Source organism: Neovison vison, chromosome 8, assembly GCF_020171115.1.
Source record: "Neovison vison isolate M4711 chromosome 8, ASM_NN_V1, whole genome shotgun sequence".
NCBI lineage: Eukaryota > Metazoa > Chordata > Mammalia > Carnivora > Mustelidae > Neogale > Neogale vison.
This window is the reverse complement of record NC_058098.1, coordinates 27,990,235-28,008,665: the sequence shown is the minus strand read 5'-3', so window position 1 is coordinate 28,008,665 and position 18,431 is coordinate 27,990,235. Positions and strand designations below refer to the sequence as shown.

Below are 18,431 nucleotides of genomic sequence, written 5' to 3'. Positions count from 1 at the left end.
AGGCGGGGATCCCTGGGAGCCATTTTGCAAGCTGTCCATCACATATGTCAAAAATCCTGGAATGATTCTTGATCTTCTTTTCCCTCATACACCTCATGTCCAAGTCACACTCCACATCTTACTATCTCTGTGTTCAAAACAGACCCAGAATCCAGTCACCCCCACCACCTCCAAGGTACCGCCTTGGTCCATGTCAGTGTCTACCCACCTGGATTATTGCTATAATTATTATTATCATATTTTTTATTATAATTATTGCTAACTCTGGTCTCCCTGCTCCTACCCTTGCATACCTCAGCCTCTTCCCCTCAGAGCAGCAAGGGATCCCATCATTCCTCCAACCCGTCAGTGCCTGCCAATCTGAATGAAAGCCAAGGGGAGTCCATGATGGCCTACCAGCCCCTGTCCAAGCTGCCCCACCCAACTCCTGTCATGTTCCCATTTGCACACTGGGCTGTCGCCACAACGGACCCTTGACCTTCACAGTCCTCCTTTGTTCTCCTTTGTTCTCTTTTTGTTCTCCTTTGCCTTTGCCTTTGTTCTCCTGTCTTCATGGAACACTCTTCTCCAGGTATCTTCATAGCCACTCCTTCACTTCTTTCAAATCTCTCCCAAACATCATGTTATTTTCTAAAAAGATTCTGACTGACCTAAACTTGCCTGACTGGCTCAGTCAGTGGAGCAGCAACACTTGATCTCAGGATTGTGAGTTCAAGCCCCTCATTGGATGTAGAGATTGCTTTTAAAAAAAAGTCTTAAAGGGCGCCTGGGTGGCTCAGTGGGTTAAGCCGCTGCCTTCGGCTCAGGTCATGATCTCAGAGTCCTGGGATCGAGTCCCACATCGGGCTCTCTGCTCAGCAGGGAGCCTGCTTCCTCCTCTCTCTCTCTGCCTGCCTCTCTGCCTACTTGTGATCTCTCTCTGTCAAATAAATAAATAAAATCTTAAAAAAAAAAGTCTTAAAAATGATAATTTAAAAATAAAAAAATAAAATACTCTGACTGCCCTATATAAACCATCTTCTTGTAAGCCGAGCATCCCATTCCTCAATACACAGTCATAGACCTCAGGTAGCATTCTTACCATCCGACAGTCTATGCATGCAGTTGGTGATTCCTATGTGACCCACTCACATGCATGTGAGCTCCTTGGGGACAAGGGTGTCATCTTTGTTCTTTCTCACTGTTCTATCCCCAGTGCCTAGAACAATGGCTAGACCCAACTAGATGCTCAATAAAGACTTGTTGCGTGAATGACCGGATGCTTCCTTAAGAGTTTTGGTTATTTGGGGGCGGTGCCTGTCTGGCTCAGTCAAGAGAAGATGTGACTATTGGTCTCAGGGTCGTGAGTTTGAGCACCACATTGGGGGCAGAGTTTACTTAATTAAATTTTTTTCAAAGAACTCTGGTTACTTTTTTCAATGTAAAATTGCTAGAAACCAAAAATTATTCTCCACAAGTCACTTGTTTCTCACACTCAAAAGCCTTAGCTCTACATTCTACTGTCTTGGCTTTGAGTTTAAAAGACCCATCCAGGAACTCAACCAACTGTTGGTTCTTAACACCCTTACTTATGGGGCCTGAGTCTCATGGCCTAATCCTAATGGGAGCTTGGGGGAACAGTCTGTATATACGTTGCATGGAAATTTGGGGTGGGGGTCTTCTGTGTTAACATCCCAAGATTTATCCCACCCCGCAGGCATAAGGCTTACCCCCCTTTCCTTTCTGTGATACCTACCAGGAGAGCTAGGCACCAAAATAGAGACCCAAGAAGTCTGTCTTTTTGTTCCCTGATAACATCCACCCAGGGGAGCTTCCAACATGGAGAGGAAAGCCCAGCCTTGACCAAGTGGGGTCCAGAATGAAATAGCTGTGAAGCCACCACTGTGATTTACTCCGTGAGTGTTAGGCTCCAGGGGTTTCCAGGGATGGAGGAGACCAAGAAGGAACAAAGGGAGGAGAAAGCAGCTGTAAGAAATCCAAGAAGGCCAGAGTCCTGTGGCTCTACCACTTCCGGGAAGAACCAGACCAGAGGCCACCATCTGGGGCCACCACACACATGCTTACCATGAAACCGCCATTCCCTCCTGAGTTTAAAAACACCTGTTGAGTATCCTCAACGGGACACAGAGCAGACCCAACCCCTGCTCTCTCTGACGCATATGTTCTAGTGGGCAAAACAAACAGTGAAAAGAAATACATGATTACAAATTCTGAGAGGTCATTAAGGGTGCTCTGGGTTTGTCCATAATGAAGAGGAGAAGTGGGTGGGCATCCCCAGAACACGGAACAGAGGGAGGAGCAAGGGGCCTGAGTCCCTGTGAAAGACCAATGCAGCGGAGCCCAAACACGAGGGAAGAGCAAGGAAGTGAGTCTGACAGAGCAGTTAGAGCAGTCAGGCACATGAGGAGAATCCCAGGCGACCCTAAGAGCCCTGAGAAGCCATTTAAAGAGAGTGACAAGCTCAGATGTCTCATTTAAAAGCAGCGCTCTGGCTCCAGTGTGAGGAGAAGACCGCATGCAACAGGGGAACAGAGAAGGAGGTGAACTGACAGGCAGATGTGACCGTGGAGAGACACACATGGGAGGATTTAGGATGGGCTTAGATGAAAGCATGTGGGGGGAGGGGGAGAGGGTGTCACCAAAAATGACATCAACATCTCCAGCTGGACTAAGTGGCTCGCAGGGGGTGTCAAACACTGAAATGGGGACACAGACAGAGAGCCCGATGGGGAGTGCGTAATGAGAACAGTTTGCAGGTGCTGAGCAAACAGTATGATATGGGCGTGGAGGTGACTTGGCCACAGTCGTGCAGAGACCGGGTGGGCCCAGGATTCCAACCAAGGTCCTTTGGGCCCCTAAGCCTGTCTCCTAAGGCCAGGTTCAATGGTCCCTGCCAGTAAGGGCACCAAGCCCAGTAAAGAAGGTAGACACTAAGGAGGAGGGATGGGGAACAAGATTGCCACGGGCAGTGTTGGAGTCACTTTTGCAGTGTAACAAAACACCCCAAAACTTAGGGGTGGTAAACAACCATTTCAATATTTTTAAAAATATTTTATTTATTTATTTGAGAGAGAGAGAAAGAGCGCGAGCAGGGAAAGAGGCAGAAGGAGAGAGAAAGTGAGAAGCAGGCTCTCCACTGAGCAGGGAACCTGACCCAGGGGCTGGATCCCAGGACCCTGAGATCAGGACCTGAGCTGAGGGCTTAACGGACTGAGCCCCCAGGTGCCACAACAAGGATTTCATTGTGATCAGTGATCCTGCGATCAGAAATTCAGACAGGGCATAAGAATGGCTTGTCTCCTCTGTACGATGTCTGGTGCCTTGGCTAGGGGTGACAACTTCTAGGGTCTGACCATCCAGAAGCTTCTTCATTTACATGCCTAATGATTAATAGCTGGCTACTGGACTCTGTGCTGGCTTTTAGCTAGGACTCCTACGTGCATCCCTACAGTGTGGTCTTTGTGTGTGAGCTAGTTTGGGCTTCCTCCTAGCCCTGCAGCAAGATTCCAAAAAGGAGCTGCCCAGGAGAGCAGGGAAAAAGTACAGGGAAGTTTTATGGTCAAGCTTTGGAAGTTACCTCACTACCTGTGTTATCACAAGCCTGCCAAGGGGGAAGGAATACTTACCCACTTCTCAATGGGAGGCGTGTCAAAGAGCATGAGAAAGGCTATAGCTGCAGTCAGCTCTGGAATATACAACCTCTCACCACTGGGTTGGAATAATGGAACCAAAAGGAATACTCAGGCCAGTGCCTTCTCAAGGGTCCCACAGTCGAGCTCTCTCAGGGAGGAAAAAATTAAAAGCTAGAACAATAACAGCATCTTAGGGAAAGAGGAAACATGTTCTATGACAGAACAATCAAATCCCATCTCTGACTCCCTTTTGGGTTCTGCCATTTAGCGTCACCAACATCCAAGTCAGCGGCTGGGATGGAGGTGAGGGCTGGGAACCATGCGGAAACTAAGTCACAGAAGGCAGGGTCCAGTGTGGGCCCCACAGAAGTGAGGAGCTCCCAGCTTCTTGGGCTCGAGACGCAGTCTTGTGTGCTGGCTGTTGGTGCTCAGGACAAAAGAGAGGGTGCTCTTTTGATATCAGGTTTCTCCTCTTCATGCACCCCCTCTGCCCAGAGCTGGCCCCAGAGCTGGGGAAATAGAAGAGGCATTCCTCCTTCTCCTCCTGGGCATGGGGTGTGCTGTTGTCCCTGCAGGATGAACATGCTGACATCCCTTCCCCACGCAGGCCTCCTCCACCCTCTAAAACAGAAGCCACCCCCGCCCCACCGAAGACTGAACTCCTCATTCACCGGAAGCCCCTTCCCCTGCAAGTGTACCCTCAAACCCAGGGGTGCCCATGGGCGCCCAGGGGCTCATGTTTACCACTGATCCCTCCAAAATGGGGAAAACAGGGCTCCCTCTCCCTGGAGGCTGTATTCCCAGGAGCCTTCCTCCTGGACAGCTGGCGGTTCATTGAGCCCAGGGTGTTGCACGGTTCCCAAAGATGGAACACACTCTCCACTCTGATGGGCTATGTACCTTTGTGCTCTGGAGTGAGAAAGGGACAGCGGGGCCTCAGACCTGGAGCCAAGGGGCCTGGGGACATAGCCCTGGCCCTAAGGGGGCCTGCCACAACTCTCCAATCACCTTGGGAGCCTTCTGTTGGTAATTTCCCAGCTGGTTCTGATTCCTATTTCACAATCTAGAAGCAGAAACTGTGAAAACCCCATAGCTCGTTCCACCCATCACAGTCACTTCCTCTTATGTGAGGGACATGAGACTTCCCCTCTCATTGCCGCAGAGCAGAGTCCCGAGGCCTCTGCCGGGCAACATTCACCCAGAGTGGGGCTCCGGGCCACCAGGATGCCCGCATCTGCCTGCCCACCCCTACCTGGGCCATCCCTGCTGCTGCCTCTGCTGCTGGGCCTCACAGGTGAGTGTCGCCCTCCCTTGGGGAGCCCCGTGCAAGAAACTCACCTGAGTGTGGCCCAGGGGCAAGGCTTCCCCACTGGCAGTAGAGAGGAGGGATCTCATTTCGAAGTTCTCTTTCTTCACTACGGCTTCATTTTGAAGACACTTCTCTAAATGTTTTCTTTTACAACAAGGCCCTCCCAAATGAATGCTCCCAGAGCTTATTCCTCCGAGGGCTCCTTTCCTCTCCCACTCAGGTCCAGACAGGATTCACCCCACCAGGAGTTTCTCAGTGCTGGAGGTTCCCAGTCCCGCCTCACTTCCCCCCCTCCTGTCACCCTGTGAAGCCTCCGTGATTCCCTGTGGTTTGACCTGCAGGACCTGTGCTCACCCTCTGGGAGGAGGTAGGGGTGCAGTATCGGACTCCTGCTGAAAACCCTAGAGTCTGGGAGTCAGAGCCGCCCTAATTCAGCTGGAGATCTCGATAGGTAGATAGATCGCAAGTACTCCACCTGCCATGCAGAGAGATTAGAAAACTGATAAGTGGTGCTTTGTAGACTATTAAGTCCCACAAAATCTCAGCATTCTAAAATTATATTCTTTTTTTATTATTATTGTGTTACGTTAGTCACAGTACATCATTAGTTTTGATGGAGTGTTCCATGATTCATTGTTTGCATCTAACACTCAGTGCTCCATGCTATCCGTGCCCTCCTTAATACCCATCACTGGGCTTACCCGTCCCCATACCCTCCTCCCCTCTAAAACTCTCCGTTTGATTCCCGGAGTCCACAGTCTCTCATGGTTTGTCTCCCCATCTGATGTCTCCTCTTTCATTTTTCTTAATGTCTCTTAATGTCCTCCATGTTATTCCTTACGTTCCACAAATAAGTGAAACCATATGACAACTGTCTTTCTCTGTTTGACTTATTTCACTCAACATAATCTCCTCCCGTCCCATCTGTATTGATACAAAAGTTGGGTGTTCATCCTTTCTGATGGTTGAGTAATATTCCATTATATATATGGACCACATCTTCTTTATCCATTCTTCTATTGAAGGGCATTTCGGCTCTTTCCACAATTTGGCGATTATGGCCAATGCTGCTATGAACATTGGGGTACAGATGGCCCTTCTTTTCACTACATCTGTATCTTTGAGGTAAATACCCAGTAGTGCAATTACAGAGTCAGAGGGTAGCTCTATTTTTAATTTCTTAAGGAATCTCCACACTGTTTTCCAAAGTGGCTGCACCAACTTGCATTCCCACCAACAGTGTAAGAGGGTTCCCCTTTCTCCACATCCTCTCCAACACTTGTTATTTCTCGCCTTGTTAATTTTTGCCATTCTAACTGGTGTAAGGTGGTATCGCAGTGTGATTTTGATTTTAATTTCCCTGTTGGCTGATGATGATGAGCACTTTTTCATGTGTCTGTTGGCCATTTGTATGTCTTCTTTGGAGAAGTATCTTTTCATGTCTTCTGCCCATTTTTTGACTTATCTGGGTTTTTTTTTAATTTATTTATTCTTGATTGGGAATTAGCCCTGCCTGTCTGCTCCCTTCTCCCAGAGCTGACCCTGGATCCACAGACAGATGAAGTGCCCCCTCTCCTTCCCAGCGAGTTGACATCTCAGTTGACATCCTGGACAGAGGCTGTCCAGGAAAGTGGTTAAAAGCACAGATATTTTTTGAAAATCCAGAGTTCAAATCCAAGTTCATCTCTTATACTTTATTTGGCTTGGAACAAGTTGTGAATTTCTCTGCGTCTCATTTTCTTGTCTGGGAACAGGGATGAATAATAATAATGCCGTTCTCACAGAGTAATGGTGGGAATTGAATGACTCAGTTAATGTATCGAAGAGCTCAGAGTGATGTCTGGTACCCAGAAGCATCTATAGAAACTCACTGTCGAATCTTTGCAGTGTTTAGTGAATGCAAATGCAAACACCTCAGAATGGTCCTGCTGATTCTGGCCATTACTGCACTCACTCATGTCCTTGACAACCCATGTCTTCCTTGAAAATTGGCAACACTGATGGAGAAAGGCTTGATCCATCCTGCTTGACTGAGGAAACCACCAAAAGTGGAGGGAGGGGCTTGGCCCAAACAGCAGCAGGCTTGTCTGAGCTAGAGTCGGGCTTTGAGCCCACATCAGCCTGACTCCAGGTCCACACACTCCGGGTCCTTCGGGCACAGTCCCCTGAGTGTTTTTCCGTGGTTTTTAGATTCAGTCTCATGACAAAGCCATAAGAGAAGCCCCCTGGGCCAGACAGGGGACATGTGGAGCTCACTTGTATTTCCTTCCAGGTGTGGCCGGTGAGGTGGGGCTACAGGTGATCCAGCCCGACAAGTCAGTGTCTGTCGCAGCCGGACAGACAGCCATTCTGCGCTGCACCCTGACCTCCCTGCTCCCCACAGGGCCTGTTCAGTGGTTCAGGGGGACAGGGCCAGGCCGGGAGTTAATCTTCAGTTTCAAAGGAGGCCACTTCCCCCGAGTAACAAATGTTTCTGACGCCACAAGAAGAAACAACATGGACCTAACCATCCGCATCAGTAACGTCACCCCAGCAGACTCCGGAACCTACTACTGTGTGAAGTTCCAGAAAGGGACCCCTGATGTGGAGTTTAAGTCTGGACCAGGCACCAGAATGTTTGTATATGGTAAGTCCAGATCCCTGAAAAACCCAGCCTGATTGTTCTAAAGACAGATCACAAGCTTTAGGCTCTCAGCCCAAGGCTCCCTCTTTGTCAGCGCTTATGTTAAAGTTGAGGATAGAAGATGGGGATAGTGAGAAATCATAGCATGGAAGCAGGGTGAAACTTGATCCCAGGGCTCCTAGCAATAAAGTCCTACCCTTTAGAATCTTACATTTTCAAAGGCCACAAAATAGGTCAGAAAGCAGAGTGAGTAAAATTGCAGATACCAGGACCAAATGGCCTGGATTCCACTTCTAATTCTGCCATTTTCAAGCTGTGTGGCTTTAGCGACTTTCTTAAATTCTCAGTGCCTCCATTTTCTCATCTGTGAGGAAGGGATAATAATAGTACTCACCTCGTAGACTTGTTATGAGGAGTACAAACGTAAATGAGTTTATAAATGTGAAACACTTAGAAGAGCACCTATAACATAATTATTGTGTTAGCGTATATCATCACTATGATGATATAGTGAACTGGAAACAGTTTGATGTTTTCATGTGTTGTATTTAAGCTTTGCGATGCAGGACCGGAGCATCATTTGGTCGAGGGCTAATATTTTTTTTCTTTTATAACAATTTAAAAAAAGATTTTATTTATTTATTTGAGAGAGCTAGTAGACAGAGCAGCAAGCAGAGGGAAAGGAGAAGCAGGCTTCCTGCCGAGCAGGGAGCCTGATGCGGGGCTCGATCCCAGGACCCTGGGATCACAACCTGAACTGAAGGCAGCCGCTTAACCGACTGAGCCACCCAGGAGCCCCTTTTTTTCTTTTTTACCTCTTACTGAGGCAGAACCATCAAACTGTTTCCAGGTAATTTAACCAGGTCCCAAAACAAGTTCAAGTATATTTAGAGGATTACAAAATATCCAACACCAAACAAAGGAAAATTCACAGCTTATAACTACCAAGCTGACAGATTGTAACTACAGTTATCATGGTGAGCACAGAATAATATATAGAATTGTGGGATCGCAGTCAGTCAAGAAAAAAGAAAGAGTGCACAAATTACCAATATCAAAACTGAGAGATGGGGCACTAGGCGGGCTCATTTGGAAGAGCATGTGACTACTGAGTTCAGGGTCATGAGTTTGAGCCGCACCTTGGATGTGCAGAGATTATAAATAAATAAATAAATAAATAAATAAATAAACAGACTTAAAAAAAAAAGGATGAGAGAGGTAACATCCCCACATTTCCCACAGATATTAAAAAGATTATAAGGAAAATTTGTGAAAAATTTTATACCTATAAACTCAACAACTTAGAGGAAATGCACAAATTCCTTGGAAGGCATGGGCTACCAAAGTTCACTCCAAATGTCAATAGCCTGATTATTTCTATATTTATTAAAGAAATTGAATTTGGTAGTTTAAAAAGCCTCCCACAAACAATAGTCCAGGCTCAGATGACTTCACTGAGAACTCTACCAATCACTGAAGAAAGAAATGCTAACAATTCTACACAAATTGTTCCAGAAAATTGGAGCGATGCTTCCCAATCAATCCTTAAAACCAGCATTACTGTGCTACTAAAACCAGATAAAGAAAACTTGAGACTAATATCCCTCATAAACATAGAATTATTATAAAGCTACAAAAATCATACAGTGTAGTATTGGCATCATGATAAACTAGTAGATGGGGAGCCTGGCTGGCTCAGTCAGAGGAGCTTTGCAACTCTTGATCTTGGGGTCATGAGTTTGAGCCCCACATTGGGTATAGAGATTACTAAAAATAAATAAACTTAAACAAAAGATAGACAAATATATCAATGAAAAATAATGGATTCCAGAAACAATACCATGCATGCAGTCAATTGATTTCTTAAAAAAAAAAAAAAAACTAAAGGCAATCTCATGGAGAAAGAAGTCTTCAACAATAGTGGAGGATCGATTGGAACATTAGTAAACAAACCAATGGAACAGAATAAAAAATCCAGAACCACTCCTCCCACCACAAGCCAAAAGTAATCCCACATGGATCAGATATTTAAATAATGAAACTGTGCAAGTATGAGAAGCAATCATGTCTGGATTCTTTTATAATCCAGAAGTGGGGAAAACCTTCCCAACTATAATTCAAAATGCAGAAACAAAAAGAGAAAAAAAATGACAATTTGATCATATTGTACAAAAAGAAACTTGTGTATGGAAGTGTGTGTGCATACACTATTTTGTGACTTATAATACAAAGATTCACCCCTAACATATAAAGAGAGCTTCTAAAATTTTTTTAAAGATTTTATTTATTGGGGGCACCTGGGTGGCTCAGTGGGTTAAAGCCTCTGCCTTCGGCTCAGGTCATGGTCCCAGGGTCCTGGGATAGAGCCCCACATCGGGCTCTCTGCTCAGCAGGGAACCTGCTTCCTCCTCTCTCTCTCTCTCTCTCTCTCTGCCTACCTGTGATCTCTGTCTGTCAAATAAATAAATAAATAAAATCTTTAAAGATTTTATTTATTTATTTGACAGACAGAGATCATAAGCAGGTAGAGAGGGAGGCAGAGAGAGAAGGGGAGACAGACTCCCTGCCCAGCAGAGAGCCACTGAGCCACACAGGAGCCCCGAGAGCTTCTAAAATTTTACAAGCAATTTTATAGAATTATGGGCAATAAATATGAGAGGCAATTTATAGAAAGTGAAATAGAAACATCTTCTATATATATGAGTGTGTTCAGTCACACTCACATGAAAGGATATGCAGTTTAAAACTACACTGGGACACAACCTCTCACCTATCTGCTTGGCCAAAAATCCAAAAGTTTGACAACACTCTCTGTTGGAGGAGCTGTGGAGAAATTGATACTTCCATATTTTGTATGTAGAAATTCAAAATCATGGAAGTCGTAAGGAAGTGGATTTAACAATATTTAGCCAAATTACCTATTACATAGACATATATACATTACCCTGTGACCTAACAATCTCACTTCTAGAAACTTATCCTAAAGACATACTGACACAAATGTAAAATGATTTATGATTAGGCTCTTGATTACAACACTATGTGTAAGAATAAAAGACAGAGGTTAAATAAATTATGGTAGAATCACACAATGGAGTGCTGTAACTTTAAAAATGCACGAGAAGAAGTCAGCACTTGGCTTCAGCATGACCCACAGGATATCATTAAACAAGAAAAGTAGCCTGAGAAAGAGTGGGTGGAGCAGACAGTCTTTTATGTTAAAGAAGAGCGGGAAATACAAGCATGTCCACATTTGGTTATCTTATTTTGAAAGAGGAATAAAAGCACAGAGGATTATAGTTACTTCTTAATTCTTAACATATACATGCTGAGGTGGTTGTGAATGAAATGACAGTGTCTAGTTTTGCTTTAAATTAACACAGTGGATGGTAGACCTATAAGTGAAACATTTGTTGATAATTGCCAAAGTCCCAGGATGAGTATTTTGTATTTTTCTTTTGAGAGAGAGAGCAAAGAGGTGTGAGCAGCAGGGGAGGGTGAGGGGAAGGATGAGAGAGTGTTAAGCAGGATCCATGCCCAGCATGGAGCCCGGACCTGGGACTTGATCTCATCACCCTGAGATCACGAACTGAGCCATAATCAAGAGCTGGAGGCTTAACTGACTGAGCCACTCAGGCACCTGTGTATTCCGTATTTTTAAGGTGTGTTATAAAGGGTTTGTCTTAACCCAAGCCTGTATACTTCCAGAAAAGTCTCTCTGCATTCCCAGGGGGTTCAGGTACCCTAAATTGAAGTCACTACAGTACTTAGCAGTATCCAGCAGTCTGGGAGGAGTTATACCCATTGGCAGAAAGTTTAGGAGTGAATTTGTCCTAGGTTCATAAAAACTAAGCAAATAAAAAGAATAAGGCAATTAGGGGCACCCAGCTGGCTCAGTCAAAAGAGCATGTGACTCTTGATCTCAGGGTCATGAGTTCAAGCCACATTGGGTATGGAAATTACTTAAATAAATAAAAACTTTAAAAAAGAGAGGGGGGGAATTAAAAACTGGGAAAACAAAAAGTGTACAAAGAAAGGAAATGTAAGCATGATATATTGCATTGCCCAGTTGTAAAAAAATGTTTCGTTGGTCATTATAATATAAATGCTGACTACTAAAAAAATAAAGGACTCTGATGTGTCTATGATAAGAAGATGTAAGGAAAGGAAGTATTAATGGCATGTGAAGGAAGATAAGAGTTAAGCCATCATCTTCCATAGTAGTAGGTCTATTCAAAATACATAAAACTGAAAAAAAAGGAGATAATTATATAGGCACCTTATTTAGAAACACAGAGAGGGGGGCACCTGTAACTCAGTTGGTTAAGTGTCCAGTTCTTGATTTCAGCTCAGGTCATGATCTCAGAGTTGTGGGATCAAACCCCATGTTGGGCTCCACGCTGAGTTTGGAGCCTGCTTAAGAGACTATGGACTCTGAAAAACAGTCTGAGGGGTTTGAAGTGGCGGGGGGGTGGGAGGTTGGGGTACCAGGTGGTGGGTATTATAGAGGGCACAGATTGCATGGAGCACTGGGTGTGGTGAAAAAATAATGAATAATGTTTTTCTGAAAATAAATAAATAAAGTAAAAAAAAAGATTCTCTCCTTCTCCCTCTGTCCCTCCCTGCTCATGCTCATGCACTCTCAAAAAAAAAAAAAAAGAAAGAAAGAAAGAGAGAGAGAGAGAGAGGGGAAAGAAAAAAGAAGATAGAAACATGACGAGAAATGTCCAATGAATCAGCTAAAATAATTAAACGTGGTTGGTCCATAATTTTTTCCTAGGAGAGGAAGCAAGGGATGTGGTGTTTTTAGTTCCATAAGTTATATGACTTTTTAAACAATGTATTTCAGGAAGGAGGGAATAGAGGGAAGGAGAATGACAAATTCCAATCTATATTTTAACATTATCACAATGGTCTGGTGTCGAGTGCCGATGGCAAGTGCTGAGAAGCAGTCCATGAGGCCAATTGGCAAGTTGTTACGGTAAGAAGGGTCAAAATAAAAATTACATGGAGGAGAATACTGGAGATGAGAGATTGAGTAAGTCTAGCTGGGGGAACCATAAGGGTAGATATCACACTGGAAATTAACTTGTCATCTTCATTTTTCTCTCTTCTCTCTCAACTTCACTTTGGCCAAAGCTAAGCCCTCTCTTCCAGAGATTTATGGCCCCGCCAGCAGGGCCAGCCCAGGCCAGATAATGAATCTCACCTGCACATCAACTGGCTTCTTTCCCAAAAACATACAGCTGAAATGGTTTGAAAAGGATGTGGAGCTTCCAGCCTTTCAGACCCTCGTCTTCCTGCCTAGAGATGCCGAATCCTACACCATCTTCAGCACAGTGCTGGTGACCCTTGACTTATCCTTACTCCACTCCCAGGTCACCTGCCAAGTGACTCACAGTACATTGCAGAGTCCCCTCAGTAGGCACGTGAACATCTCCAGATTCCTCCAAGGTAAGGGCCCTCCCCAGCCAAGTGGCCAACACTTGGTGACCACCACTGTTTCCCTAATTGGAGGACTTCACCTGCCTCCTCCCATTTATTCTTCCTTAAATCCCCTGTGAGATGGGTACAAAGTTCCCTATCTTATCCGACCATCCTCTTCTTACAAGATGCCATAATCGGGTCCTTGGCATTCAGAGTTCCCTTTGCTCTCTTGTATTTGGGAGATAGAAGTTCATTCATTCATTCAACAAGTGTTTATTGAGCAATTCATATGTGGCAGCATTATTCTAGGTGCTGGGGATTCCGTGGTAAACAGAACAGACCTAGTTGTGCTCCACTGAGCTCAGTCACATGAACCCCATCAACAAGATGCAAAAAATATACAGTTCTAGCGGCTCAGTGGGTTAAGCCTCTGCCTTTGGCTCAGGTCATGATCTCAGGGTCCTGGGATCAAGTCCCGCATCAGGCTCTCTGCTCAGCGGGGAGCCTGCTTCCCCCTCTTTCTCTAACTGCCTCTCTGCCTACTTGTGATCTCTCTGTCAAATAAATAAATAAAATATTTTTAAAGAAAACTAACTATACAGTTCCAATTTTTTAAATATTTATTTATTTGAGAGAGAGAGTGCAGGGAGGAGGAGCAGAGGGAGAGGGAGATCCCAAACAGACTCCCCACTGAGAATGGAGCCCAACACGGAGCTCCATCTCCTTTCTTTAAAAACCTTTCAGTGGCTTACTGCTGCTCTTAAAAAAAAAAAAAAAATCCTTATCAGGGAATTCAACATCAATCTTCAAACATTTTTGTTCATAAATCCCTGAGATAATTGTGAAGAACTATGGGGCTCCTCATGTATTTAAAAGTTAACATCCAGAATTGCTCATCACAGACTTTAATGGTTGCACAGGCCAGAACCCCGGGAACATAACAAATGTTACATCTCTCTGAAATGTTCAAAGGAAAAATAAGGTCATACTGATTTGATACCACCATCATCCATTACAACAGACATAAATAAGCTCTTCTTAAATTAACAGAAATTTTATAACATTCCTTTTTCCTCTTAAATTTGTATTTCCATTCTAATTTCCTGGGGAGAAATTTATCCTACTGTAAATTTATTTTATATTTGAAAATCCTGGGGTGCTTGGGTGGCTCAGTGTGTTAAAGCCTCTGCCTTCAGCTCAGGTCATGATCCCGGGGTCCTGGGATCAAGCCCTGCATCGGGCTCTCTGCTCAGAGGGGAGCCTGCTTCCCTTCCTCTCTCTCTGACTGCCTCTCTGCCTTCTTGTGATCTCTGTCTGTCAAATAAATAAATAAAATCTTAAGAAAGCCCTTACTGACCACATCATCACACATTCATAGAGAACTATGAGAAAACAGAGAACTGTAGTAAATATATATGCATTGAATTTTATATTATATATAACATATATAATATTCTATACACATAAATTGAATTTTTAAAACTTTTGGTTATAACCATAGGATCTAAGTGTTAAAAATAAAAATTCATTTGGATTGAATTACACAATTGATCAAAATAATCTAAATATCTGAAAAATTCTGATAAATAATTATCAAAATAGCCATTAAAATGTAATCCAATTTTGAACTGTCCTTTTATTTTGTGCTGCAGAGTCTTTACACCAAGGGCACTGCACCATAACTAGATTCGGGGTGTGTGGGAGGAAGATCTTCCCTCTATAAGGTTGGGAGAAGGACTGAGGAGCAGGAGGAAGGAGTAGGCATCTTCAGGCAGATAAGTTTCAGGAAAGAATCATATGAGGGTTCGGGATCTGGAAATTGACTGTATTAAACTACCAATGTATGGATTCCTTAGGATGTCCTTATGTGCCCCCAGGAATAAGTGTAGCACCATAAATACAGTCTTCATGGCCACTGGCTGTGAATTTGGCTTCATCTTGCCCATGCTCCCCCCCACTCACTCTGATCATCTTTCTGTCCTAGGATACGCTAGGCTTCACCTCAGGACCTCTACCCATGCCCTTTCTTCTGCCTGAGACACCCTTCCCCACACCTACCTGGCCTCTCCCAAAGCCTTCCTTCCTCTGGCCCTCCACCAACCCCTTTGCTTAGTGTTCCAGTGACCAGGACTGCATAATAAATTTTCCCAAACATATTCCAATGCTCTAAACTTACTCCAAATCTCCCAAATTATTATGCTTACATATTCTGTGGGGCAGGAATTTGGAGATGGCCTGGCAGGGATGGCCTGTCTTGGCCCCATGATGTCTGAGACCTCACCTGAAGGACTCCAGGGCTGAGGTTATCACAAAGCTGCCTCACTAACATGTCTGGTCATTGGTGCTGGCTATGGGCTTGGGGCTTCAGTTCTTCTTGACATCAGCCTCTCCTGATCATCCTTCCCCACAAGCTAGTCTGAGCATCCTTGTAGATTGGTGGCTATGTTCCAAAAGTGAATATCCCAAGGGGAAGTCTCATGAACTTTGATGACCAACCTTTAGAAGGTACAATGTCACCTCTGCTGTACTCTCTTCACCAGGCAGTCACAAAGTCCCAACCAGGTTCCAGAGAAGTCCACTCCCCTTCTGGTGGGGAGAGGCAAGGCTCTGGAAGACATCTGGGAACTTGCCGTGGTCATTTTTAGAAAATACAATCCGCCACACATAGTTAACTGCTATTCATGTGTCATACTTCTGCTGAAAGGTCACTTCTTCCAGAAACTCTTCCCTAACCTGCCCCAACTCCAGACCAGGTCAGTTGCCCCCGTGTAGGTTCTCAGAACCCCTATGAGGATCACGTGACTGCTCTTCTTCTGCCCTATCCTCCCTGCCAGAACAGGAGCTCTGTTAGGCAGGGACTCTGTCTGTCATGCTCACTGCTCTACCCCAGAACCAAGGGCAGGGCCTAGGAAGGTAAGGAGGCTCCTTGAGCATCTTTTGCTGGAGGGAAGGAAGGAACGAAGGAAGGGCTATTGTTTCAGTTATACCCACAGTGACCATATCCGTCCACCGGGTCCCAAGCCTCCAGCTGGCCATCCTCATCTGCCATGTGCAAAGGTTCTACCCTGAAGTCATACAAATCACCTGGCTGGAGATGAACAGAAGTATTAAGGCCTATGAGACTTCCGCCCCTACCAAGGACCCCGATGGCACATTCAACCAAGACAGTCGTATCCTGGTTTACATCTCAGAGGACAGAGCACCGTTCACCTGCCAAGTGGAGCAAGAGGCCCAGCCACTGATCCCGGCCAGCATACCACTGAGTGAGTTCAGAGAAGAGTCAGCATGTTTGGGTGACCGGGGGAGTGGGGTGGACGTGGAGGGGGTAATAACCGGTGGGGGGAAGCCAGTAAAGGTTCAGACCTGGACACAGACAGGCCAGGTTCACATGTTGGCTCTGCCATGTTTGTCATGTGTGACCCTGAGGAAGTCACTTCCCCTTTCTGTACCTCAGTTCCTTCTTCTATAAAACGGGACAGCAATTAGAGCCACCTCTGCGGAGTGTGCTGCCTTAGGGACCAAAGGGCAGGAAGTACCGCTTCTGTCACACAGCGGGATCCAGACCACGCACCCACGCTACCAGCTCTTCCAGCGAATAACTAAGTTTGTATGAGCTATGATCCCCCACCCACCCACCCCCAAAACCCCACAGATTCAACAGTTACTGAGTACCCATTAGGTATGCCATTGGGGTATTCTCATGTGATACAGAAATGTTCTAAGGTATACGTTATCATCCCCATTTTAAAGATAAGGAAACTGAGGCTTAGAGAGGTGAGGGGATTCCCTCTCAGTCCAAGCTTAGTCTTGGTACCTGAGTCAGGAGGGAGGCTGGGCCTGCCTTGGGGCTGAGTGGTGGGAAATGGAAGCCATGTCCATCCTAATTATCTTTCCAGATGCCAGGGCATCCAGCTCCTTCTCTGGAACCCTCATCCTGCTTGGCTGGAAGTTGTTTCCCCTGATGGCACTTTGCATCATCTATGTCCTCAAGAGAAGATTCCCTTCCCAGTAAGGGGGACCTCAGAGAGGGGTTGGGCTTCCCCAGGGGCGGGGAGACTCCAGGCCAACAGGGGGCACTATGAGGAGAAGCCATGCTTCACTCCCATTTCCCACCAACCTTGAAGGCATGTGGAAACCAAAGGGCCCCTAAAATCCAGACCCCAATCTCTTCAGGCTTCCCCTCTGCCCCTCACAGCTCCAGTATGAAGATATACAAAGATGCAGGCTCCCTGGTTTAGTCAGGGGGAGCACAGAAGGGGGGAAAGTTAATATGGAGATAGCACTCTTGAGGTGGTCTGTGAGGAGAAGTCTGAGAACAAGGGCTTTGCCCCAGGTTCCTGCTTCCCCTGCAGGTCAAAGGCACCACAAGGCCCTCCTCAGGGGCACAGAACCCTCAGTCCCCTCCTGTTTTATATAGGAGGACTGATTCAAGAGAGGCCCTGGCCATGAAGTCTGCAGCGACTCCCAAAGCTTCTCCTGCCTCGTGAGCCTTCTGAGACTTTCTGCACTGGCTGTCCCTCGCTGTTTCCTGAAGCCCCCAGAGAAAGTGAGAACCTGGACCTTGAGGGTTAGTCGGGAGAGGTAGGCTCTCACATCGTATGAAAGAAAAGAAGCTTCTCTGGGGACTCTGGACATGAAGTTCATGACCCTGAGCAAGAAACTCAGCAGAGCAAAACAAGCTCCTACCCAAGGAGGAACACAGACCTGCAATTCTGAAGGCTCCTCCCGACTCCTCAAGGAAAGCCCATGGTGGGCACCCAAACTCTCAGGAAACCTTGACAGCACCATCATTAAAATGGGATTAAAAGAAACTCTTATAGCCAATAAGCATATGAAGAGATGTTCAGTCTCATCAGTAATCAGGAAAAGCCAAAGCAAAACCACACCGAGGTGCCATTTTTTCCCTATTCCAATAGGAAAAATAAAGAAGCAACTGGCTCTTTCTTATGTTGCTGATAGGTATGTAACTTGGCACAGCTACTTCGGAATACAGTTTGGAAACTCTGAACTTGAACATTCATGTACTCCATAACCTGTTATTTCTGCCTTTGAGTTATATATACCCCAAAAAACTCTTCATATGTGCTCCAGGAGATATGTTCAAGTATACCCATGGTAGCATGGTTTCAAATTAGAAAAACCTGAGAGAAAATCCAAATACACAGCCACAGGGTTATGAGCAAATAATTTAGTACAATCCCAGAATGGAATGTTATACAGCAATAAAAATGGGTGAACTACAGCTATACACAATAATATGGATAAATCTTAGCAAAAAAAAAAAATACTAGGAGTGAGTAAGCCTCCATCATACAGCATGATATCATGTTCATAAAGCTAAAAACAGCTAATAAATGGTTTCTAGGGATACATATAAATATGATAAACCCATATCTTTTCTGAAAGGATGAACTCAAGATTTTAAATGGTGGTTGCCTGA

The 18,431-nt window shown here is 45.2% G+C and overlaps 1 protein-coding gene across 3 annotated transcripts; it reads left to right on the top strand.

Annotated features, from left to right (window-relative positions):
• Positions 1 to 4,768: 4,768 nt before the first annotated feature.
• On the top strand, positions 4,769 to 18,005 carry LOC122915614 (signal-regulatory protein beta-1-like). Of its 3 annotated transcripts, none has more exons than XM_044262373.1 (6): positions 4,769 to 4,926; positions 7,214 to 7,567; positions 12,704 to 13,018; positions 15,985 to 16,254; positions 16,888 to 16,999; positions 17,409 to 18,005. In XM_044262373.1, exons 1-6 carry the CDS (start codon positions 4,857 to 4,859, stop codon positions 17,476 to 17,478), a joined length of 1,191 nt encoding a protein of 396 aa, XP_044118308.1. In that variant the 5' UTR covers positions 4,769 to 4,856; the 3' UTR covers positions 17,479 to 18,005. The 3 variants fall into 3 exon arrangements, with proteins under 3 accessions (XP_044118308.1, XP_044118307.1, XP_044118309.1); XM_044262372.1 differs by having other exon boundaries at positions 15,973 to 16,254; XM_044262374.1 differs by lacking the exons at positions 16,888 to 16,999; positions 17,409 to 18,005 and adding an exon at positions 16,446 to 16,585 and having other exon boundaries at positions 15,973 to 16,254.
• The last annotated feature ends 426 nt before the right edge of the window (positions 18,006 to 18,431 follow it).

Coding starts and splice junctions, on each gene's coding strand:
- LOC122915614 (XM_044262372.1), top strand. CDS start 4,857: ATGCCCGCATCTGCCTGCCCACCCCTACCTGGGCCATCCCTGCTGCTG. Junction 4,927..7,213: donor TCTGCTGCTGGGCCTCACAG/GTGAGTGTCGCC, acceptor ATTTCCTTCCAG/GTGTGGCCGGTGAGGTGGGG. Junction 17,000..17,408: donor AAGAGAAGATTCCCTTCCCA/GTAAGGGGGACC, acceptor TGTTTTATATAG/GAGGACTGATTCAAGAGAGG.